This window comes from Mirounga leonina, unplaced genomic scaffold (genome assembly GCF_011800145.1).
Source record: "Mirounga leonina isolate KUSES-001 unplaced genomic scaffold, KU_Mleo_1.0 Mir_91, whole genome shotgun sequence".
NCBI lineage: Eukaryota > Metazoa > Chordata > Mammalia > Carnivora > Phocidae > Mirounga > Mirounga leonina.
The window spans coordinates 18,724,365-18,748,850 of record NW_023270839.1 but is presented as its reverse complement, the minus strand read 5'-3'; the positions used below and the strand labels follow the sequence as shown (position 1 = coordinate 18,748,850).

Genomic DNA, 24,486 nt, shown 5'->3' with positions numbered 1-24,486 from the left:
ATATCCAGACCCGGGGCGCCTGGGTGGCTCAGTCGGTTAAGCGGCTGTCTTCGGCTCAGGTCATGATCCCAGGGTCCTGGGATTGAGCCCTGCATCCAGCTCCCTGCTCAGCGGGGAGCCTGCTTCTCCCTCTCCCTCTGCCTGCCATTCTGCCTACTTGTGCTCTCTATCTCTCTCTGTCAAATAAATACATAAAATCTTAAAAAAAAAAAAAAAAAAAGAATATCCAGACCCATGGGGTGCGAAAGGTCTTGTGCAGAGACAGGATCTATAGCTCTAAGAACTACGATTCACTGAATGTGTACTCTGCCAAAAATGCGCTAAGCAATTTACAAGATTATCTCATTTAATACCCTTGACCAACTTTTTTTTTTTTTTTTAAATAAGCTCTATGCCCAATGTGTGGCTTGAATTCACAACCCCAAGATCAAGAGTCGCATGCTCCACAGTCAGGCGCCCCATACCCTTGACAACTTTATGAAGGACAGGTATTATCTCCATTTTACAGATGAAGGAATCAGGTAAGTAGTGAGTGGAAGAACCAGGATTTAAACCTAGGTCTGTCTGCCTGGTTCCAGAAACTCTGGTGACCTGAGGAGGGAGTTCGGGTTCTCCAAAACCATCAGAAAGGTGCAGTTTGTGAAAGAGGACCTGGGGAAGTCCCCATGCCTTCGTGGAAGCATCAGGGACAGGTCTGAGAACCAAGGTAGAAGGCAGAGGGCACAGATGAAGTAGAAGGGCAATAGGGTCCTCTCCTGCTAGTTTTAACATATTTTTTTTTAAATTAGCAGGTGTTATCAGTACCTGAAATGGGTCTAAAAAATGGGCTCTGGCCTCTCCTCACTGAATGGTTGCAGAGAAAAAGAAATAGAGGGTCTTCTAATGCCAGAGTATCCCCCCTGGTCAGAGCCTGCTCATGTCCAGCCAGCACTAGAACCTACAGTCAACATGGAGAGCTGACACCCATTTCCAAGGCAAATGACATTGTAGTGTCCAAAGCAGCAGAATCTGATTTCGTGTACAGATGGAGGAAGAGGTGAGGGCAGCATCAGACCTCAGACCAGAGTTCTGGAAATCAGAAGCCTCTAGCTAAAGGACTCAATTATGATACCACCATCAGCATGCACCCAAGTCCAAAGAGCAGCTTTGACAACACAGTGCCTGATACAGAGCAGGCACTTCTACTCTCTCTTTCTCTTCCAGTTCCCAGAAAGGCCAGGATAGGAGGTACCTCAATTTAAGCAACCAGAATAAGAGAAAAAAAATTTTTTTTCCTCTCTAGCATCAGTCCTCCCTACAGCAAGACCAGAACCACAAACAATGCTTTATAAGCAAAAGTCTGATCATGAAAAACAGTCTGAATCCTCCTCATTCACCAGCTCTACATGCCTGAGTTTTCTTAATCTCTTGGTTTCCAAACTTTGTAACCAGGGAGAATACTAACTGTTCCTTACCTGAACTAAGTGTGCGATGTGAATGTGTGATCTGGGACAAAAAGGAAAGTGGGGAGGGAACTCCTGGTACCCCTGTAATCATGCCAGCTTGGGCTATGAGATTCCCCTGGGAAGAAAGGTTTCTTCAACATGTTATTCTCTATAAAATGCTCACTTCCTTTCCATTCTGAATGCCAACACCCTGGACTAGGCCTTCAGCACCAGATTCCTGTATATAGCAATGACTTTCTAATCAATTTCTTTACTATAGACCATGTCCTCCCCTCCCTCAACCTGTCAGAATAATCTTGCCATAGCACAGCTTTGATCACGTCCCTCCCCTGCTCAAAAACTTTCAATGGCTCCTCACTGCCAACAAAATAAATTATGAATGTCTTAGCCTAGCAACTACAGCTCTCTGTCAAGTGATCCTACCTTTCCTCTAATTCTGTTTCCTACTACTCACCTATATGAATCATGTGCACTTGTCAATCTGGGTTATTCATTATTCTGGAAAGGCGCTTTGGGGCTTTAGTTTTTATTCTTCTTCTACCGAGAATCCCTTCCCTTCCACCATCCCCTCCTGAAATCCTTCCCTTCCTTTCAAGGACCAGCTCAAATATCACATCCCCTGTGATTCTTTGCGTGATCACCATGGCCAGGAATGATTCGTCCCTCGTTGGTACTCTTACAGCTGCACTTATTTGCATCATTCACATGGCATGTGCTACTTAGTACCTCGTACAGAAGTACTTTATGGCTCTGTCGTTTCTCTCCTACTAGTCTCCTGAAAGGCAGAGGCTGTATCTACAACTCCATGCTTATAGCACAAGGCACAGTGTTTAATAAATATTTGAGTCCACGTTTTAGTATTTTAAAAAATATTTGTGAATACTCTGGTTCATCTTACCCAGTAAGTTCTTTAACCCCCAGAGAATTCTCCATCTACCATAGCCAGTCCTAGAAGTTGGAGCAGGAACAGGATTTCAACGCCTTTCCAGTGGGGAAGGCATGAATGGAATACAAACAAAACCATTTCGTCCTTGACTTCAGTAAATATATGTACAGCATATATCTAAATTATAATTAAAGACTAAGTCTAAAAAGATCAGAGATAACATTTATTTATTTATTTATTTATTTATTTAAAGTAGGCTCCACGCCCAGCATGGAGCCCAAGGAAGGGTTTGAACTCATGACCCTCAGATCAGGACCTGAGCTGAGATCAAGAGTCTGATGCTTAACTGACTGAGAATCCCCGGGCACCCCTCAGAGGTAACGTTTTAAATAAAAGTGACAATACTGTTATTTAAAAAGAGCTTTACCTGTCCTTTATAATCAGAAATGGATGTAGCTATAAGTAGCTATTCTGGATGTTAAAATTATGAATAACTTGTTTCCTTCTTTATGTTTCTCTATATTACTTGTGTAAAAAATCTTTTCAGAAAGCACATGTACTTCAGAAAGTATTAAAAAATGTTTTGTTTACCAAAGCTAACCAAGAAAATATTTCTGAAGATGCAAAAAATGAATTATCTCAAATTCAACAAGTTAATGATGAATTTGTGAGAAAACATTTTTATGTCCCATTATTACTAAAAAAACCCCAAGTTTATTATTTCACATATATTTTTCAACATTTGTGCATAACTTTGTGCTTGAATGAGTATACAGTTTTTTAAATTTAAACATTTTAGATTCAAATATGAAATATGCATGTTTAAATTGAGACCTTTATCTTTATTAGTTTTTTCTACTTACAAAAATAATACAGACTCATTGTAAAAATTTCCAACATTACAGAAATATAGAAATGTAGACAGTGAATGTCCGCCATAATCTACTAGCCCTCCCTGAGGTAACCAATATTAACAACGGTTTGGTATTTATAGCCTCACTTTTTTTTCTATGTGTATACTAACATACAGGTTTTAACAAAAATATAAATAATCATTAACATAAAAAACAGTTATACAGTTTGCTTTTTGTCACTTAATATATCTTGTATACCGTTTCATGTCAGTAAATATAGATTGACCTCATTCTTTTCAGCAAGTACAAGGTATTTCATTTAATGGATTTATCCCAATCCCCTATTGATGGCTACCTGGACTACTCCAAAGATTTCACTATTGTGAGTAACACCAAAAAAAAAAAAAAAAAAAAAATTCAGTTATATACACTTTTGTGTGGTGTGAATGTTTGCATAGAATAGATCCCAGAATTATAACTTCTAGATCAAAAGATATGAATATATTAATGCTTCTTCTATTGATATCACCAAATTGCCAAATTAGAAACTTAAAACAATGGGTTATAAAATTAACACGTTTTCACTCTGCCTTTAAATTCGCAGTCTGAAAGGAAGCTCTAGGGCTAATTCATTTCCCAAATTAGTTCTCAATACAAATGAACTGGCCCCCAAAGAAGAAAAGTTATCTCTAGAAGAACCATCGCTGTTAAAAAGCATGTGCATCACTCCTGTGATCTCTAATCAGACACAGTAAATTAGGGCTCCTGGTTCACTGGTTTGACTTTTTGAGTTCCCAAAAAACATACTCATGGCCCTGAAAAAATAAATTACACAGTAGTTAGTATAAAAAAAAATATTTGCTAAGCCTTCCTCTTTCTCAGTATTGTTGATACAAGTTACAATATAGGCAAGAAAAATGTACTGAAGATAGGTCACAATAAAAAGCTGCACAGGGAGAATGATTAAATGTTGGAACAGAAGAGGCTGAACCTGCAAAAAAGGACTTCTCACAAATGGAAACTTGAAGGGATAAAATCTTGCCAGCAAATGAGAAAAAAATTCCTGAATATTTTAGAAATCTATGGACCCTGATAACATTAGCAACCCCTTAACAGCTATAAACTTATTTAGACCTTACAGTGTGCTTTCACATCCATGAGATCTCCTTTAATCCTCACAACAGCCCAAGGAGGAAGCCCTCAGTATTCTAATTTTACAAATGAGAGAGAAGCCAGCTCTCTCTCTGTCTCTCTGTCTCTGTCTCTCTCTCTCTCTCTCTCACACACACACACACACACACACACACACGCCTGACTCTTCAATGTATAGCCCAAGGAACTGCAGCATGGACTTCACTTGGGAGCTTTCTTGAACTGCAGAGTTCCAGGGTAGACCTGAGTCTGAATCTGCATTTTAACAAAACCACTCACTGCCTCTTGCCCCTACACACTAATCTGCCTGCACATTCACTCTTAGAAACCCCGTTCACTAGCCAGTTCTGGGTTTGCTATGAGGGCAAGTCTCTAAGACAGTTGCTGGGGCGGGGAGTGGGGGTGGGGGGGTGGGCGGGGAGGAGCGTGGGGCCTCACAAGAGAGATCAAAGGAGCCTGGGGAAGGAAGGACATCATAAGGAGAAAGGACATGTTTAGTCTGCAACAGGTTACTATGTCATATGAAAACAATCATGGATACGTGCATTTTCCCAAATAGAAGCTGACCAATGAGCATCAGGGTAACGAACAGAGGGAGGCCTACAGCCTGTCTGCTGCATGTTTAGTTCTGACAAGCAGCTGCTTGCTTTTCTCCAACGCAGCAGTTGAGAGGTGGCAAGGGTTAGAGTTTCTGAGCATGCTGAGCTTCTCCCCCACGATCACAAACTGCCTGTGGGCTGCTCTCCACCCAGTCCACCTGGCTTGGGGCTTCCTCTCCTCAGACTAACCAGGGCAGCTGCAGGAAAGCATGTATTAAGATCCCATGCTTTTGCATCCATAATGTTATCATCATTGCCTATGTGACGAAAGACATCAAAATAATACAAATCTGAGGTCAGGGGAGGCAAGACACTTGCTCAAGGAACTTAGCAACCTTGGAGCCTGCCCAACCAACCAGAGTCAGGTGGGCAAATGACCTCATTTTTGCTCTTTTTCATGGTCACTGAACTCCAACTGTCATCATCCAGTTCAGCTCTGGCACGGGGCATTTTAGGCCCAGTTTTTTTCCACAGAAAATAGGCATTTTAACTCAGCAACTCTCCACAGCTTCAAAGACAAGGTCAGTTGTGAGTCGGGACAGGCACAGCAATAACAGAGAGGTGGAGTACAGAGATAAACAAGGAGAGGTTTGGGGTAGGGGAGAACTAGCAAGCAGTCAGGAGTGTGAGCTACACAATCAACCGCCAGCTAAGAGCAAACAGGTTCAAGGCCCATGAATCCCCCACACCAAAACAAGCAAATCATCTACTGGCCTCCACTTCACTCCCCCACCTCACTCCAACCCGAGAGAGAGAAGCAGCAACTACTTGCGGCTTATGGTCATCTGACACCACAGAACTGCGCCTGTCAACTTGACATTCACGGACCCACAGAACCACAAGTTGTACTGTTCCTAATGGTACCATAGGGCAAGAAGTGGAAATCTGGAGTTGGGGGTGGGAAGAAAAGCAAGGATGTAGAGGGAAAGGAGGGTTACCGAATGATGGCTCTAAAATAGTCTGAGAAATGCATCAAATCAACTTGGATGGGGCAAGTTGGGGGAAAAGTATAGTTTTCAAGGTACTGTGCTTTTCCAAGCTGAACACAGGCTGCAACTCTTGACTATAGCAATACTAGGCATAAACTTCTGTGCTCAGTGTCACATTGTGCACAAGAAGACTCTGGGAAGAGTAAAGAATCAAGATTAAGTGTCGGCTTTGGAGTTAAGATGGCCAATAAGTTAAGGGAGTCTGCATCCCAGCTGCACCATCTACTGGCTATGTAACCACCAGCTACTCACCTGACCTCTTAGCATCCGTTTCCTCATCTACAAAATGGGGACAGTAACAGTATTGATAGAAGAGTGGTGTGAAATGTGAATGAGATAATATATGTAGAATAGCACAGGACATAGCAAACAATAAACAAATGTTCATCATTATTAGCACTACAAATATTATTTCTAGTATGGTTTTAAGAGAGCAACATAAGGGCAGGAAGCACTGACAACAAAATCTGGAAAACATGGTTCCAGTAAGCACACTGCCTGAAAATGCTGAATGGCACAAATCCATAATGGATGGGGGAAAAAGGAAACTTGAAAAGTAAAAGAACAAACAGTCAAGATCAAGTCCTTGGGGATTTAATTTTTTTTTTTTAAATAAAACCATATTAATTACCTAACACAAAAACTTCACTCATCTCCGGCCTCACCCACCACGATGACACTGTTAGCATCATATCCTTCAGAAACTACCAACACTTTGGCAGTGTTCTATTTCTTGACTTTGGGTGATGATGATATGGGGGACCATGTCGTAAGTACATACAATATTATATTATTATATTTCATAAGCTTTTCCGTGTCTGTTATATTTCATAATTTTTTTAAAGTTAGTTTTGTTTTTTAAGTGCCAGCACCTTTAACGAGGTCAGCTGAGCGTATGGGGAAATGACCAGAGGCACCACTAAAGGAATACAGATCTCAAAGCCTGATGAGAGGTATGATGGGAAGTTGGAAATTGTAGTGTGCTCAGCATGAATGAGAAGCAATGTTCAAATCCAGAAGAACCTAAGAAACTCCCTTCTCAGGATTCCTCCAAAAAAGAATGTGCTACACTGAAAAAAAAAAAAAAACAAGAAATCAGCCATGTGGTTTCACTAAGCGCTCCAAGATTTTCAAGTAAATTTAAATTTCAGCTATCAAAGAAAGGGCAGGGAGGGGAAAAGATCTTTAGCTTCATTCCAGTTTTAGGAAGAGAGATAAGGCATATAAACTTAGAAATCTAGTCAACAACAACAACAACAAGACTGTTTTATAGACTAGAGAAGCAACAAAAAGCATTATTAACATTCTCTGTGCTAAAATGAGAGGGGGTGGAATTTACTCCCCAGAAGTCTAAGAGGAGATACCCATCCTGTGATGTGAACTCATTCTTCTGTAAATGCCCTTCAAAACCAGAGGAAAATGTTGTAGCCAATTAAGAAGCACTGTAGACTTGCTGATATAACTGCTGGGAGGGAGGAAACCAAGATGTGGAAAATGTGAACACTCAAAAATACCAACCCTAAAGATCCACACTGCCCCATCTGTCTGTCATACTCCCTTTATTCTTGCCCTCCCCTACCCTTTCTTTTCATTTTAAGAGGTAACAGAAGTTAAGGTAAAAACCACAATGCGGATCTGATTCAGCAAACATCCAGCAGGTGGGCAGCTCTCATTGCACAAATCCACTGAGAACTGCTGTCAAAGGAAGCTGACAGAAAACCTGGCCTTGGCCAGCATTAAACAATGGAGCCTAGACAAGAGGCTTAGCTTGCAGCAGTAGGAATGTGATGTATAATACAACAAATCCTACTGAAAACACTGTAGCTTTTTTTCTAACCAACACTGCAGTCAGCCCATGAAGTAAAACCAATAGATACTCTGAGAACAACAGTGCAACAGACCACGTTCCCAGAGAAGCTTAGTTTGAATAAACATAGTCCCAAATTTCAAGCCCTGGACTGTTTTCCAAACAAAGGGGCAGTGATAACAGCCACAAGCCCAACTTCAGATGCAGGAGGTTGATGGAGAGGTTACAGAAGTCAGGATTAAAGGCTCACTTCTACCAATGTTTTTTCATTAGTCAAGGGATGAAAAACACGCAAGTGACAAATGGAAGAGGGAAGAGTAAAGGCAGAGAAATACCAATGGCCCCAGAGACATTCAAAATATGGACAGGAAATAAGACAGTGACTCAAACTGACCCAACGGGGGACACTTGCCTTAAATTACAAGTGGAGGGAGGGAAAAGAAACTTGGAAAGCAGCAGTGCTGTAGACTCTGAAATGAGTGAGACCAAGTAGATGACCGAAGGCTTTGCAAGACAACTTAGAGCCTGAAGAGGCTGGGCTATTTTAGACAGCAAAGGAGGAGTTGGGCTGGGGAGAGAGGAATCCTCCCTCTCCAGTGAGAATCACTTTGAAGGCTGAGGGCAGCTGCAGGAACCGGAAGGAGAAATGAAGCAGAGATCAAAGGAACAAAACCAGGAGAACACCTCACACTTTTCACTGTACACCACCTGTTCTGAGGATCTCAACACACTTCATAAGCCTTACTTGAGGAATATATCATAGACAGAAAACTCAGTAAGTTGCTCAAGGTCATTCACAAAAGGCAGGTGGGGGGGCAGGGCTTCTGCCCACAGGGGCCCTCTACCCTTGGCCATCTACTTCTAGGTGGGGAACCCAGAGAGTGTGTATTAAACAGTAAAAACTCTTGGTTCCTATGAGTGCCAAGGGAAGTGGGTAGTGGAATGGTGATATTACAAACCGGCCAGGACTCAGAGATATTATCAAAGTTTCCTATTCCTGCCCACAGAGGAAATTCCTGCTGATCTGTCTTAGTTAGGCAATTATCAGTTCCTCATATCTGACCCTACAACAGGGCAGTTCTCTCAGATCTATCTCTGACATACCAGTTTACAGAGCAATCAGTCTAAAAGACACAGTGGAGATAAAAACTACCCCAGGAGAAGAGTATACTTACTGGGCTAGTTTTCTACACTCTCAAGAAGCCTCAAAGAGGGGGCACCTGGGTGGCTTAGTCGGTTAAGCGTCTGACTCTTGATTTCAGCTCGGGTCATGATCTCAGGGTCATGGGATTGAGCCCCACATTGGGCTGCACACTCAGTGAAGAGTCTGCTTGAGATTCTCTCTCTCTCCCTCTCCCTCTGCCCCTCCCCACATTCATGCTCTCTCTCCCTCTCTCCAATAAATATATAAATCTCTAAATAAAGTAAAATAATTTTTAAAAAAGAGAGAAGAAGCCTCAATGAGTACTTGGGTATGAAGCCAACAGATTTCAGGGTCCTAGCACTTAAGCCACAGGTTTGTAACCCAGCAGCGGGCTTCTGGTGGAACTTAATGTATACACTGCTCTGTGGGGAGCCTGCTTCTCCCTCTCCCTCTGCCTGCCACTCCTCCTGCTTGTGCTCGCTCGCTCTCTCCCTGTCAAATAAATAAAATCTTTAAAAAACAACTACCGGGGCACCTGGGTGGATCAGTCGTTAAGCGTCTGCCTTTGGCTCAGGTCATGATCCCAGGGTCCCGAGATCGGGCCCCACATCGGGCTCCCTGCTTCTCCCTCTTCCACTCCTCCTGCTTGTGTTCCCTCTCTCACTGTGTCTCTCTCTGTCAAATAAATAAATAAAATCTTTAAAAAAAAAAAAAACAACTACCAAACTCTACAACCAGAGGGAAGCCTGGGTGGCTAGGCTGGGTAAGTGTCTGCCTTCGGCTCAGGTCCTGGGATGGAGTCCCGCATCAGGCTCTTTGCTCAGCGAGGAGCCTGCTTCTCCCTCTGCCTGCCATTCCCCCTGCTTGTGCTCTCTCTCTCTCTGACAAATAAAATCTTTTTTTAAAAATTAAAATAATAATAAATAATAAAATAAGTAAATAAATAATAAAAAAATAATAAAAAAAACTCTACCCCCAGAGCTTCTGATTCCATATAGCTAGGATGGGGCCCAGGAATGTGTATTTTTAAAAAGCTGCCAAAGTATTCTATCTCACTGCTGTCCTGACTTCTCTCCCAAGTCGAGAGCCATCAAGCTTAAGCCAATGATCCATACATAAATGCTTTGGAAATGAATATGCTTTCCCACTACCAAATAGGCAGATTAAAGAGTCTCAGTACTAATACCTGGACTCAAACACTGAGCAAAAATTGCAATTAGATTATTGCCAGTTTTTTCTCTTCCATGAAAATCCCCTACACAAACTCTTCTTAGAGCCACATATTAAAAGGCTCAAAGCACCACCATATAACCAGACATGAGAAAACTTGGGGAAAAAATGAGAGAGAGAAAAAGAGAGAGAATGCATTAGACTTGTATCCATAAAAACTGAGAACTAGAAGAAAGCTACAAGTCATCTTACCCATTGTTTCCAGAAGAATAATACATAACCCAGATTGGACAAATGGCTATTAAGGAGGAGGAGGATTTCAAAACCTCTTCATTTACTTTTTCAAAATCTAACTCTCCAGCACAGGCAATCCTTTTGTATCCCTAATTTACATCGTGCCTACTCGGCTTCATTCCATTTCTGTCCTTTGTTAAAATAGAAAAATGACCCAGCTCCCTCCACATAAAAATCTTCCAGAAACTTTAAGAAAAGAGGGGGAGGGCTAGCTACACAGAGCACACACATGCTTAAGGAAAACACAGCCTCAGCTGAACGGCAGAACTGACAACTGTACAGAATTTGCAGTTGAAGGGTGTTTACAACTGATAACTTTGAGTTACACTTCATCAAGACTCAGATCTGGCAATAAAATCTCAAATTACTCTTTGCTAATTCTATCTCACTGCAGAGACTCCCTCCCTTAGAGAAAGTTCAATACAAATCCTAGCTCTCAATTACCCATTTCTCAATCAAGACTCTCAATCCCCATTTCTACTTGGCTCTCATTCCAGCTTTTAACCATATGTCAACTGTATTTTTAACTAAGTCTCTCCTGAGTTAAAAAGTCTTTAATGAGCACTGCTTTCTGCATTTATGCACTTTCCCTTCTCACTTGTGCCCTTCACACCTAATGAGGCTGGCTACATCTCTACTTCTTTTTCAATATCTTATTATTCCTAATTTCAATTTTTCTTTAAAGACATCACCAAACTCCTCCTGATTATCTCCTATTCTTCTGGAATTCCAAGTGTATCCCCACTAATTCTGACATCATTAAAGTGTTTTCATTCATTTATTCACTTAGGATTTACTGCACACCTTACACTATACTAAACAGTGCGATGTAAAAGAAATAAAGAACATGACCCCCCTGGCCTTAGGAAATGAAGACATACGTAAAAGAACAATTAGAGATTGGTTCTAAGGTAGTGGGGCTACTCAGAGAAGTCCCTGAGACTCCAGTAAATACAGAGCTGTATGTAAAAGTAAGGGGAGAATTTGGTGAAAAGGCTACTTTAGACAGGGGGAACAGTATGACTCAAAGCAGCAAGCCATCTCAGGTAAGAGCTGCACAAAGGCCCTCTGTCACTTCCTTCTTTGCCACCCCCCCTCCCATCCTCAAAGGCATATGTCTTTTGGTCTTCAAATTTTATTTCAGAGTTAGTTATCCGTGAATTACAAGCTTTCTGATTGTTACCATGATAACCCACAGCCACCGCATATTAGAGCAGCTCACAAAGCTTTATACATCAGGTCCTATGTGAATTACTACAGGGCAGGCTTTTAGAATCATCTTAAGTCGAGACTTCAATAAGGAGTGTGGGGAATCAGGCATCTGTAGGGTCCCAGGCACACAAAGACAGCAATTACTTTTGGGTGCTAAAGATAGACACCACACTCTTGCTCTGTCGGACTACTCAAGGGTCATTCAACTTCAGCTAAGTATTTCCTTCATTCACAGCTCTAGGACAAACAAAGCCATTTAAAGCAGTCTGAAACACTGAATTTCTATTTGAAACAGGGATGTTTAATGGTGATGCCACTGGGATGCTCTTTTTCACTGTTTTCCTCTCGAGCTTTTCCTCTTCTCTTGCCTCAGGACTCACAGTTCAAGCATCCCTACCTCTGTGAAGTCTTTCCTAATTCCCCTAAGCTGACTTAGGTTCCCTTCCCTGTGCCGCCCTTAAGACCTTTATGCTTACTTCTAGAACAGCACTTAACATACCAAGTTGTAATTATTTGTTTATATATAATATGACTAGCTACAAGCTCTTTGATGGCAAGGATGTTTTATTCATCACTGATTCCATACATAACAGGCACACAATTAACATTTGTTGAGTCCATTAATGATGAGTGATATGGGAAGTTTTAAAGAATGGTGGACTGCACCTTCTGGATCCAGACCAAAATTACAGTATTAACACTGAAGAATAAACTCCCATTACACATTTCTACTACCTATAGCATTCGTGGTCAGAAAAAGAAGCCAAAACAGATGAGACAATTGCTCTAGTAGTGGTGGTCACTGTCAAGTTACCAGCCAAGAGTAAGAGAGCTTGCAGTACTAAGAATGATCCAACACAGTAAATGAGTGAAGAGAGTCAAATCTAAGACAGTTTCTAAGTTCCAGGCTCATTCTCCTACCTCTGGAGAATATGAACAATGAACTCCTATTAGAGTCCTTAGAAAGGTCACCAACGCCACTGCCATGGAACCTGGTGGCCAATTTCAATTCAATATGATCTCTGCTGAAATACACAGGAAGGCTGTTCTCCTTCTGACCACATCCAAGTAAGGTTCTGTTAAAGGACAGAGATCTGAACCAAGTCCTCCCAGAATCCTTCCATGTTGCACATGAGCACTCTAAGTCACTACTCATTGGCTCTACTCATCCTCTGAAGAGATACAGGCAAGGCAATAAAATGCTGCTGTCTCCAGTGTCTCTCCCTGTAGCAATCCTGGACTGCACAAGGCTACTGTGTTTATAGGCTGCTAATATGACACAAAAATCTAATCTGATTCTGTGGGAACAAAACCCTAGATTCTTTCAGGGATTAAATAAATTTGGTCTGCTTTTGTATTCCCAAAGTTGTGGGGGCTCAACGAAGTTGAAGAAAGCATAAAGACCAACACCCAGGCAAGTGAGGGGATGGAAAGGGACTGGCCTCTGAGGAACTTGTGCAGCAGGGTGGCACAGAGTGAGTAAGACAGGCAGTGTTCAAGGACAAACCAGGAGGACTGTTTTGCTAGCAGATACCTGGCTCCTTGCATGTTATCATTCCTAAGCATCCAAGAGACTCCAGTTAAATTAATTTAGGCTTCTGGAAGAGACAAATAAATTTGTTTTGACCCCAGGCAAAAGCATTTAGCAAGTCAATTCCTCAAACTAGGTATTCTTTCTGCTACTACTGTCTTGCATAACCTCAGCTGTGACACTAAAACCTGCAGCTATATTAGTCACAACTTAGCCCTTCACAGGGTATGTGGTCCCACTACCTCATCCAAAATGGGAAACTGAGTCATCGCTTATGAACTGGCTTCCCCAAGCACAGTCTTAGTTTGTAGTGAAGCCAAAACTGAATCCAGGTTGCCTTCCTCCTATTCTTTTTCACGGAGAAATCTCGGCATGCTCACTCCTGCTGCTCTTTTTCCTTTAACCTAAAATTAAATCATTGCTTCCTTGAGGCGCAGAGATGGCACACTTGATCCTTTAGAGCCAACAAGAGCTTCTGGTTCTTCTCTTTCCCGAGAAAGAGGAAGGTGAAAGAAGAACACGGAACAGAAGTGAGGGACGGTGGGAAACGAGTGCCTCCCAATACTAGGACTCACCTTGGAGCTGAGGTCCTCTCGCCGGTTTCCTGCCTTACTCCTGCGTAATTTGATGGATGGGGATCGCAGCAGGTTCTTGATCCGGCTGGTAATAGTTGACCCTTCCACAGCCATCATGATGAGGAGCCCCGGGGGACAGTTCCTGGCCCAGTCTTGGAACTTGTCTCAAAAGGGGCACTGCCTTCCCACTCCACAGGTCCTTCCAGTATGCCCTCCCACTGACCTAAGATGGCAGAGGCCACCTTATCTTCTGCCTAGCCGTGTCTGCAGCTTTTATCTCTAGGCATTACCCTCTCCCTTCTCCTCATACCTGCCTTCAAGCCCTGCGCGGTTTCTTACGTCTGAAGGACAAACCCATGAAAAAGAGGGGGGGAAAAGCCAGAGCTGCAGAGAAATACCAGGCCCACGCCTGCCAGAGACGTTCAGCCAGAGGGATGGGATTGGCCCTGGTAGGGCTTGTGGTTGGTCTGGTCCCCGTTAATTCCCAACTGTTCCCATGGCAACTGCAGTGTCTAAAGAAGGAGGCCGCCGAGGCCACCGAGGAGTCCCGCCCGGGGCTTGGACACCTGAGCTGGCGGCCGCAGGGACATTCGGCGCGGCGGGGCTCGCTGTGGCCCGGCAACCCGTTCTGCCACGGGAGCCTCCCTCCCCCACCCTCGACCCTCGGGAGCTCGCTCTCGGCCCTCCGCAGGGGCCCTGGACCCTTCTCTTTCACCTCCCTCAGCAGCCCCAGCAACTCGCTAGCGCCCCCGCTCGGGCCCAGCCTCACCAGCCCCAGGGCGCGGGAGGCACCCCGCTCACAGCGCCCTCAGGCATCGCGCTCGGCGATTTCGGCTCCGCAGCAGCAGCGGCGGCAGCAGCAGCTATGGTGGCACGAGCGGCTCAAAACGCGAACTACCGCCTGGGCCAAGCTACGGGCTGGTGAGGCGGAGCCCAGGCGAGGGGGTGCGGTCTGTAACCAGGAGGGCGTTCTGAGAGTGGACCAGTAAGGCTTATGGAGGCGGAGCCAATGAAAGGGCCTAGGAAGCAGAGATGGGACTCGAAAACTAAGGGTTCCGCACAGTGCAGTCGCGGGGAGCGCTCCTAAAGGAAGGTCAACAGAACATAGCTTCAGAATTGGGAGAACCAGCCTTTTATGGTATTATCAGGCCCGGTCCTCCGGAGAAGTGCACTTCCCAGAGCCCCAACAAGCCGGTAACCACGCCCCCAGGGTGCAGCGGTTGGCATTTGATAGGCCCGAGGGACCTTAGCCAAAACTAACTCCTAGCTCACAATTACAAGGTTGAGGTAAAGCTATAAGGCTCTGCTCCCATCGACCCCAAGATTTAAAGCGGTTTGAATCGTTTCTGCTCGCCGCCTCCCCGGCGCTTTGACCTACGTGAAATGACTCCCCTGAGTAACTCTTTAGATCGGTAACAAGTGTTTTGAACTGGGCAACCTGATTGGCCGTGATCGAAAAAGGGGCGGGAGATGATAGCCAAGAACTGAGTTTAGGTGTGTGAGGGAAGGGAGAGAAGTGAATGCTCCTAAAATACATTTGTTTCCTTTAGGCTCCGATATCCCACCGCACTCTCTCCCCTAGAGTTGACAGGATTTTGTTGATCCAGATCTTTTCCTTGTTTCTGTCAAAATTTACTCTTTTCCCTAGTATCGTCACTTTGCCGAGGTCACCGTCAAACTTGCCGGCACTAGACTTAGTGGTGTGGTTTTTCTAGTTCATTGTGGGGGGAGAGAAGTGGCGCGCGCGCATACTACTTCTTACGTGTCTCGGCCTGTTTGTTTTCTAGAAGTCCTTTGGCCTCGTTGCTACTTCAAGATTGCCTATGAAAAGGTTAACGTAAGCCAAAAGACTTGGACCCCAGACAAAGCGTAGTCTGTTATGTATAGTCTGTCTCACCCTATCCAAATCTTTGGAACCCCTGGGGGACACAACGCGTTAGCAAAACGGAAGGACCCCTAAACCCACTGCTGTGGGTGCGCCTTGTACAGCCATTTGGCAAAAGAGGTATGTATGTACTTGTATGTATTGCAGCCATGTATTGTAAAGTAGGATCTGCAAAGCCCACGTTGAAACAAAGATCTGGCAAGTCACCTCCTAGACGATTAACTGGCAATGGCTACCAGAAGCATGAGGCTTCCTTCTCTTCCACCCAATGGAGACATAAAGCAACATAAAATGGGATTTTCCATTTATTTCTCAAATCTGAAGGAAGGAGGCAAGGGTCAGCCACAGAGTATGAAATGGAAAGTTGGTTCCTTCAATTCCTTGCTACTCTATTTTACCTCTATGGGGGAGAGAGGGAGGAGTGAATGTAATACTAATAAATGGGGGCGCCTGGGTGGCTCAGTCGTTAAGCATCTGCCTTCCGCTCAGGTCATGATCCCAGTGTCCTGGGATCGAGTCCCACATCGGGCTCCCTGCTCGGCGGGAGGCCTGCTTCTCCCTCTCCCACTCCCCGTCCTTGTGTTCCCTCTCTCGCTGTGTCTCTGTCAAATAAATAAAATCTTTAAAAAAAAAAAAAAAAAAACTTATAAAAAAAATACTAATGGTGCCACCTGCTGTCTTTACTTGTGTGCTACATGCCCCAGCAACTGCCACCTCCACCCTCAAGAGTTGTCCCTAATTCTCTCTGCATCATTTTTGTGTCCACTAGTGGTTTTCTCACATCACTTGTGGCCAGGTCGGTAAGGTTACAAAGTGTCATTGGTCATTTCCCGTCCAGAGTTAGCCTGGTTTATCCCCTCAGACACGTTCCCCAAATTAATTTGAAGCTGAAGCTGTAGAGACAAATCCAAGCTCCTTTCATTGTCTAAAATCATCTAGCTGAAAGACTGAGAACAGTGTAATGAGATATTCTAAGTCTAGAATCTGCATACTTTGTCTAAGGCCAACCATGTATTTTTAATTCTTCACCATTTAATCCATTCATTGTCTAGATATCATGCAGCTTTTGAATTGTCAATATGGGAATAGGCTGTAGGCTGTTCCCATGCTTCATGAATTAATTCCTCATAAAATAGTAATCCTAGGTCTAGCATGAATAAAAGCGCTATCCCTTTCTCCAAACTAACTGCCAACCCACCCTCCAAATGCAGTTGACCCTTACATAAGTATTTCACCATCCATACACTATTTCACTTTTTATTCTGCTTGTATATGTCCTAAACATACATGGTTGTCAGATTCTAAAATTGTAGATGTCTAGGAATAGATGCATACAATTTTGCACTATGCTCATTAGATCAGATTTTAAAATTCACCCTAGGCTTAACATGCAAAAAGGTGCAATTATAAGATCCTGGAAAACTAACAGGCTGGAGTAAACATTTGCTCATCAGTTCAAATATTTATTGAGCACCTTTACATGCAAGGCACTGTGGGACAGCTGAGATCAATGCTTGCAGTTGGAAACAGGATGGATCCCAAAACAATGCTTCCAAGACTGCTTTCCTACTTAACAAAATCTCTTCTAACAGCAGAGTTTGCAATGATAGAAGAATTTAGTAGAGCTTAGATTTGTCTCAAAATACCCAACTCATTCCATGGTTTAGCCTTCTCACCTTCCACATACGCCTCCATCACACTATTATTCAACACATATTATTATCTCTGTAGAGCAGTTCAGTCATACTTAATATACTGCAACCATGCCTCAGTTCAGAATGTTTGTATCAAATTATTCCCCTTAGTTTTAAAAATGCATTTATTTTTGAATGATCTTTTTTCTCCAAATGGCAGTCTGTATACCTCAGCTTTAATTTTCTCTGTATCCAGCCATTCATGTTCATGTAAAATTTGATTAGAGATAATACAATAACATGAAGATTTGATGTCCTTATAAGGATTTTCTTCAAAATCAACAATTATGTGCCAGAAATGTATTCAGATTCTTGGTTATCCATCATTCTCTATAAAGTACCTGAAAATGTGTTGCCTACTCTATGCATTGTTTTTTAATCCAGATGTGAGGAACAAGGGTTATCACCATTTTTCAGACCCGTCTTCAAAGTGCATTTACCTCTCAATTCACCTGATCCCATTCAATTATCTTAACCAGTATAATTAAAAGAAAAACAAAACAAAAAACACATTACTGAACACTGCCCCAAATTATGTATGGATTATCTGCCTTTCATCTGTGTTCAAAACATTTCAAACTTGTTACAGAAGGGCCTGTCAGGTATTTCATCCACAGTTCCGGGGAGGGGGGGGGGAACCTGAATTTATTACACATTTACCCAAAGTAATTTGCATGAAGTTCATAATACACAGACTTCATCTGTTAGTGATCTTAGTTTCAATGTCTAAAGGACTCCTTTAATAAAATGTTTTGTAAATCTTGATACTAGTTAACATGTACCTTGTTTTAAGAACATTTATTGTCCTTAGCCCCTGAGACTGTGTTAACGTCCCGTTATTCTCTAAGGTAACTGACATATTACCTTGCATACATTAGTATTATGAGGCTAGCCTTTCTTCACTGTAGAACTTCTTGAGACAAACACCCGCTGTCAATTTATGCAAAATTTTGAAGTCTCCATGTAAAACATGCTACAATTAGCAAAAATCTCCCCTAGATGGCATGTCAGAAACTTTGAAAACAGTACGGAATTCCTATGATAAAACTTCAGTGGCACCTCTCTCAAATGACTCAAGGGCATTAGACTGCTCTGCTCCAACTCAGCACAAACCTCCCAACACCAAATCCTGCTTTAATTATTATAACTGATTTATTTCAAGTTTATACATTCTGCCTTCCACTCACCAAACTTCTGTTCTTACATTTCTAAAAAAATAGTCATTTTTCAAAAGCAGAAAAGGAAAGATATATATTTAATATATAAAAGAAAAGGCTAAATCTGACATAATTATATTCTTAAAAACATTCCATTTATTTACAGATGTATAAAAAGGCGAATTATTGGTCTACTGAGATCATGCTTCTTATAGTGTTAGGGTGAGAACTCACTATCCTCCCAATTCCTCAACTCCTCTCACTCAACTACATCTTTCATAATCACACATGTCATTTTCATAGATCAGTTTCTCCTGGGGTAAGGTTAAAAGGAAGGAGTTTTTGGAGATTTGAGATTTCTGTCATGACTGCAGGAGTGTTGTGAAGACTGAGCCCTCCAAATTAGCCCTCACAACTTACTAGTTCTAAGAGGTCTTGAAAACACCATTATCTTGGGAGTTTGTAAAGACATCTGCAGCCTTCCTTAAACACCTGGAATCATCTCTCATTTCCATCTTTGTACATCTCTCATGTCAACTATCTTCCCATCAAAAACTGATTATTACCTGTTAATCTATTTTCTTCTAAAAAAGGGAACAGTGTTCAGAAGCAGAATGGTCCTTCTTTTCCTGAGGATTATTCAACTAACTTGCCTTCTCCTTTGGCTGACCCTCAAAAGCCATAACAAGAGCCTTGGGAAGTCAGGAGGAAATTTGAGGACTAGACAAGCAAGTTAATAATGGGAAACTGCTATACCTGGATTAAAGTACTAGGATCTCCAAGGACAATTATTAGCAGGGGAGACAGGTGCTGGACTCCTTGGCTAAGGCATTGAATGAAATCTGCTGGGTAAAGAGGAGAGGGAGGGATAATGAGAAGCTGAGGGGCACTCATTACCTACTTCAAGCTTCTTCAAAAACCTTTAAAGGAGGGAAGGTTGAATGCTGATGAGCAGGTCTAGAAAGGCAAGTAACACAAAACCAACAAAGAATTTGCTCTCACTGCAATTTGCAGAGGAAATTTTTCCACTCTTTTTCAATCTGCTGATTACCAGAGTTACTAGAAAGGGAACCAACCATGGAAGTACTAATTCACTGGCTAGAACCATTCCAAAGCTGGTCTCACAACCTATGTCTGAAGATATGCTGAGTGGGATTTGGCATAAAGAAGGCAAAGGGGGGTGGGGGAGGGGGAGAATGCAGAAGAAATAGCATCACCTAGGCACAGCCCAGGCACTGGAAGCTCTTGTGTTAGTGTTTCACAACACAAGCAAATCCTGTCAATGAAGACAGAACAGGGGTTACATTCCAAAATATAATTATTTAAGAAAGGCAAAATGCAGCAGCTAAATCCCAATCTATACATTTTCAGAATAGTGATTCTTGCCCCCAGGAGTTTCCAAGAGACCCCTCAAGTGCACCATGATTATTTACAAACTAGATAGGAAACGTCATTTCTATACTCAATACAAATCTCATCTTCTAGGTTGAAAACTTCAGCCTTTGAGAAATCTATGAAAACAACTATACAAAAATATAAATATCTTTATCTTTACAGGCTGTCAGTCCTTCATACCCTGACAGCTAATGAGTGAAAAAGCTCTACAGATCATTGAATCCATGGTAGCAGATAATAAAAAATATATCTCGTGATTCAAATACTGCCTCATTTCCCTGGTAAAGAGTGCCTACTGTGACTTTTCTTTTCTTTACATCCTGTGCAGGTAATAGTGAATGAAACCTTCAAGCACCAGGAGGCTGGTTTGATTTGGGAAACATCCAGCCCCACAATTTTTTGTTTTGGCCACTGTCTCTGGTCTGGGCAGGGAATGCTTTTCATTTTAGCTGTCTCTTGAGTGATGTGATCTGTGAAAAGGGGAGAGCTCCCTCTGTGCCTACCTCCAAAATATATATTCCAGGTAGAAATCCCTGATACTGTGAAATGTCTTTCAACACCCAGACAGTAAGGGAGAACTAGTATTTTCCTTAACATCTCAAATAATCACCTTAGTATTAAAAGTTAAAAGCATTCCTACGTTACCAGAAGGCTTGGATTTATAATTCTGATTGAAAAGGGAATGGAAGCTACTTGGGATATGAAAGAAGAGAAAATTTTGCTGAATGACACAAAGTGTTTCACTTTGGTATTCCATGGTACCCATCCTCTCTCCCGCTACTCTTGAAACACCAACTAAAAACTCTCTCTTCTGGATCCCTTTGCACAAGTGCATCACATTCCTTGGATTTCAGACTTAAACCACTTAAAACAACAGCTATCCACTACAGTTCAGCCCATAGCAACTCCAAAGTCTCAAGCAGCTTTTTCTCTGGGAGGGAAGAACTAGGAACCACTATGGACCTAGAGTCTTGTTATGAATTCCTTGGGTAAGAGGGGCACCTCGTGTTCAGTAATGGATCACATCTTCTTAGAGAGGATGAGGAGACCCAGCACCACAAGTGAGGTAACACATTTTAACATGATCAGAATTTCATAGTAGTAATTTCTAATATCGAGGTCAGCACCCTACCCCCCTTTCTCTACCATTATCCACCGCATCAAAGTCAAGGATCACAGTTCCATGACACAAACAGATGCCTACAGAGAAAGGAGGTTTCCCTCATAGCCTGGCTTCTGCCTGAGGACAAATAAGTTCATTTCCCTGCAGAACTTGGTGAGGCCCCCGAGTTGCCCAATTTGGCCACAACAGGTGCCAGTGTAGGCATCACTTTGCTCTCCCGGCATTCCTGGTCATTCCCTGTTAAGTTCACTTTGTGTCCAACCGATCCAACTTTGGCAGCTACAGGTGCCAAAGAAGGCATCACCTTGAGACTCTGGCCATCTGCATCACTGGAAGGATTAGCTACTTTTAAACCTAGAGGTGCCAACTTTGGCATAGGCCTCCACAAAGTATCTGTGCTGCTGTTCTCTAGGCCAGCCTTCATGTGTAGAACAGGAGGCGAGGACACACTTTCAGGCTCTGCAGGGACGCCAGAAGTACTCTTCCCTCCATCACTGGCTTTCCTATGGGAAAGGAGGGAATCCTTTATCTCAGAGTCAATAACAATCTTAAGGACATCTGGCTCAGAGGCTGGTTCAGCAAGTTGTTTTTCGTTCTCGGAAAAGTCATCATCTTCCAAGTGCAAGAGGAGAGGACTGACAGAGTCACTCTCCCCTTGTACATCGGGTAACTCTTTCAAACCAGTTCCCAAGTGGCCAACTTGGAAAGTTGTTCGGTTCCCAGGAGGAAGCTTACTGATAAAAGCCCGTCGAGCATCCCCTGTGAACTCCGTATCCATAGAGCTGGGCAGTTCAGCCAGGCTAACAGAATCATCATTTAGTTGTTGATTAAGAAAGGCAATCTCATTGAGCAATGAAGTCAGTGTCTCATCAGTATCATCCTCATCTTCCATGTTTGTCAGCAGTTCGCTTGGATCCAACGCTGCCTCCTCTATAGCAGATGCTACTTTTCTCAGTTCCATCTCTATACTTGAGTCTTTGAGCTCTTTCATCTTCAATTTATGAAACGTAGACTCCTTTGGCTTCAGTTTCTCCCGTCTAGATTCACACTCTTTCCATTTATATTGAATACCTCTCATTTCACCAGAAATCTTTTTGGGTAAGAACTCTTGTGCTTCTTGCATACTGGAAACATCAACTATCTGTGGAAAACCAGAATCTTTATTTGCCAGAAAAACTGGTGTTGGACCCAATGCCATTCTGCCATCTCTATGGTTGCTTCTGGAAGAGATTCTACCCGAATCTTCAAAGGAGTTATCTTCATTCCTGATAGTACTTTTCAGGTGGTCAGATGGCTTGCCATCAGGAACTTCATGAGGATATTTGCTGCCACCCATATCTACCAAACCTCCTTCTGTGGCCAATGATGTCACATTAACAATTCTTGGCATCATAAATAAGTCGTCATTTTCTGAAGGAGGAAAAAAAATTCGTTCAGATCTACAGTGGTAAGCATCACTCTCATTCATACCCAATGACCAGAGATCTCAGAGCGTTAGTAGTCAAAATTCACCAGTTTATTTTTTTTTTAAGATTTTATTTATTTTACAAAGAGAGAGAGCACAAGCAGGGGGAACAGCAGGCAGAGGGAGAGGGAGAAGCAGGCTCCCTGCTGAGCAGGGGGCCCAATGCGATGCGGAGCTTGATACCAGGACCCTGGGGTCATGACCTGAGTCGAAGGCAGATGCTTAAATACTGAGCCACCCAGGCACCGCTCACCAGTTTACGTTTATCAAGAAGATGAAAGGAATATTAGGTTCAAATTACGAACCTAGCCCAACAAGAAAATAGGTAAAATCTAACCAAAGTACTCTAATATTCTTTGTTATTTTAAGTTCTATTTAATTCTTTTATAGAAATGCTCCCCAGTTTATTTTTTATCCTGGGACAAACATGGATCTTGATTCTATTCACCCAATTAACTGCTACTCTGAGGGTAAAATGAAGCCCTAGAGGCAGCACTGTAGAAGAAAGGATGACCCCTCCAGAAAGGGTTTAGCAGTATTAGTACTGGTAAAGATACCCTTTTACCTTAATAGAAATTTAGGTGCCTACAACCTAAATCATCAAACTGAGACTTCCTTTTCAATTCTACTCCTTTTCCCCAAAAGGGAGTGGTGCTCAAACTGAATCAGGCTGGTAAAGTAGGAGTGCACCATCTCAGATTACAACACAAAATTAATAAATATTTATTAACACCAAAACCTAAAACAATGACTCATCTTCCTTTTACTTTCGTTTGTTTACAATGTTTTTCCTACTTAGAAATAACTAAAACTCACAAAATAGTTCCCAATCCCATGTTTAAAAAAAAAATCAATAGAGCCAAACATGTTATAAAAAGAGGGTCATCTCTTTCCAAGGAAAATGCAAATAGAAGAGATCTTTATCATTACAGAACACATTCAAAGGCTTTCTCTGTCACAGTGAGATACCAGGGATAACTCTTTTTCACCACCCAGAGAGGACAACACTTATAACAACATACCTGACTGAGCCACAGCACTGGTAGCAACTTGAGGCTTCAGATCTGCTTCCAAGAGAGCAGGAGAAACAGTTACCACTGGTCCTGAGAATAAAGGACCTTTTAAGGTGAGCAACTGCCCTTGCGGAGTCATCACGATGTTGGCAGCGGTATGTGGAGTGTTAGAGGGGGAGGTATTTTCTGTAAAGAAAATAAGAAATAAGTTAGGGATAAAAGGTCTTCAATTATGCTGGTATAACCTAGGAGTCTGGGAGATATCCCTAAAACCACACTCTTGACTTAAAAGGCAAGAAGTAAATTTCAAATTAGTTAGGGAACCTCAACTTGGAATTTACTTTTTGAACCACTTGTCACTGCCTAACGGGTTACCTGTCCACTGATTCTCCTAAGGGACAGAACTTATGTTGAGGAAAACTCAACATGCAACCACTTTTTCAATGGAATAGTTCCAACAGTCTTGATAGTGAATCTAAATGAAGGCATGCACAATTCTATCCCCAGACAGGCTTTTCTTATACACCTCTAACAAAGTACAAGTTTCTAGCCCTCAAACTTTGTTTCTCCATCTATGAAATGAGGTGGATTAAACGATCATTAAAATCCCTTCTTAGCGAAGTTAAAACTAACTCATATTTTAGTATCCCTCAGTACTTTCTTAGATTTCCTGGTTCATACACTGGGCAACCCGAAGAGTAAAAGAGGATACACTATTCTCTAAGGATAAAAACAAGTAATATAAAAGCAACAAGGCCTCACTTCCAAAATCAAGATAGGAGAGAACAATAACTTAAAACCAATTTACTTTGTTCCTTAACAGCAATTCACTGATAGGCAATCTGATGAAAATACGGAGTCTGACTCAACAAAATTGAATTTTTTTTTAATTCCAATTTATTTGTCTCCGCAAGACAACTCAACTCATGAGCAAAACTGCAGGGAAATCAAGAGCTTGGGTATAAAGTATGAAAGGATGGCAGCTTAAAAAAAAATATTCACTGTAACATTAGAATAACATGACTGCTATCAAAAGTAGGTCTTACATGTTACCATAACTGGTAACTTCTTAAGATCTGCTTGAGTGTGTAAAGCT

General features: G+C 42.3%; 2 protein-coding genes across 13 annotated transcripts in view; both read right to left on the bottom strand.

The window, feature by feature from the left end:
• Positions 1-14,557, bottom strand: part of MAPKBP1 (mitogen-activated protein kinase binding protein 1) — a 51,209-nt gene extending 36,652 nt beyond the window's left edge. The window contains exons 1-2 of one of the 2 annotated variants that reach the window (XM_034993573.1): positions 14,428-14,519; positions 13,659-13,881 (exon numbers count right to left, since the gene is read on the bottom strand). In XM_034993573.1, the coding sequence (XP_034849464.1) occupies positions 13,659-13,775 (117 nt within the window). In that variant the 5' untranslated portion in view covers positions 13,776-13,881; positions 14,428-14,519. Of the gene's footprint in view, positions 1-13,658 lie in introns of both variants that reach the window. The other variant, XM_034993574.1, reaches the window with a different exon arrangement.
• Positions 14,558-18,473: 3,916 nt separating this feature from the next.
• The window catches only part of MGA (MAX dimerization protein MGA), a 159,103-nt gene continuing 153,090 nt past the window's right edge, over positions 18,474-24,486 (bottom strand). For 9 of the 11 annotated variants that reach the window (XM_034994280.1, XM_034994281.1, XM_034994286.1 and 6 more), the window contains 2 exons: positions 23,400-23,576; positions 18,474-22,322 (listed from right to left, as the gene is read on the bottom strand). In XM_034994280.1, coding sequence (XP_034850171.1) covers positions 21,046-22,322; positions 23,400-23,576 — 1,454 coding nt within the window. In that variant the 3' untranslated portion in view covers positions 18,474-21,045. The remainder of the gene's footprint in view (positions 22,323-23,399; positions 23,577-24,486) is intronic. The other 2 variants (XM_034994285.1, XM_034994290.1) reach the window with 1 other exon arrangement.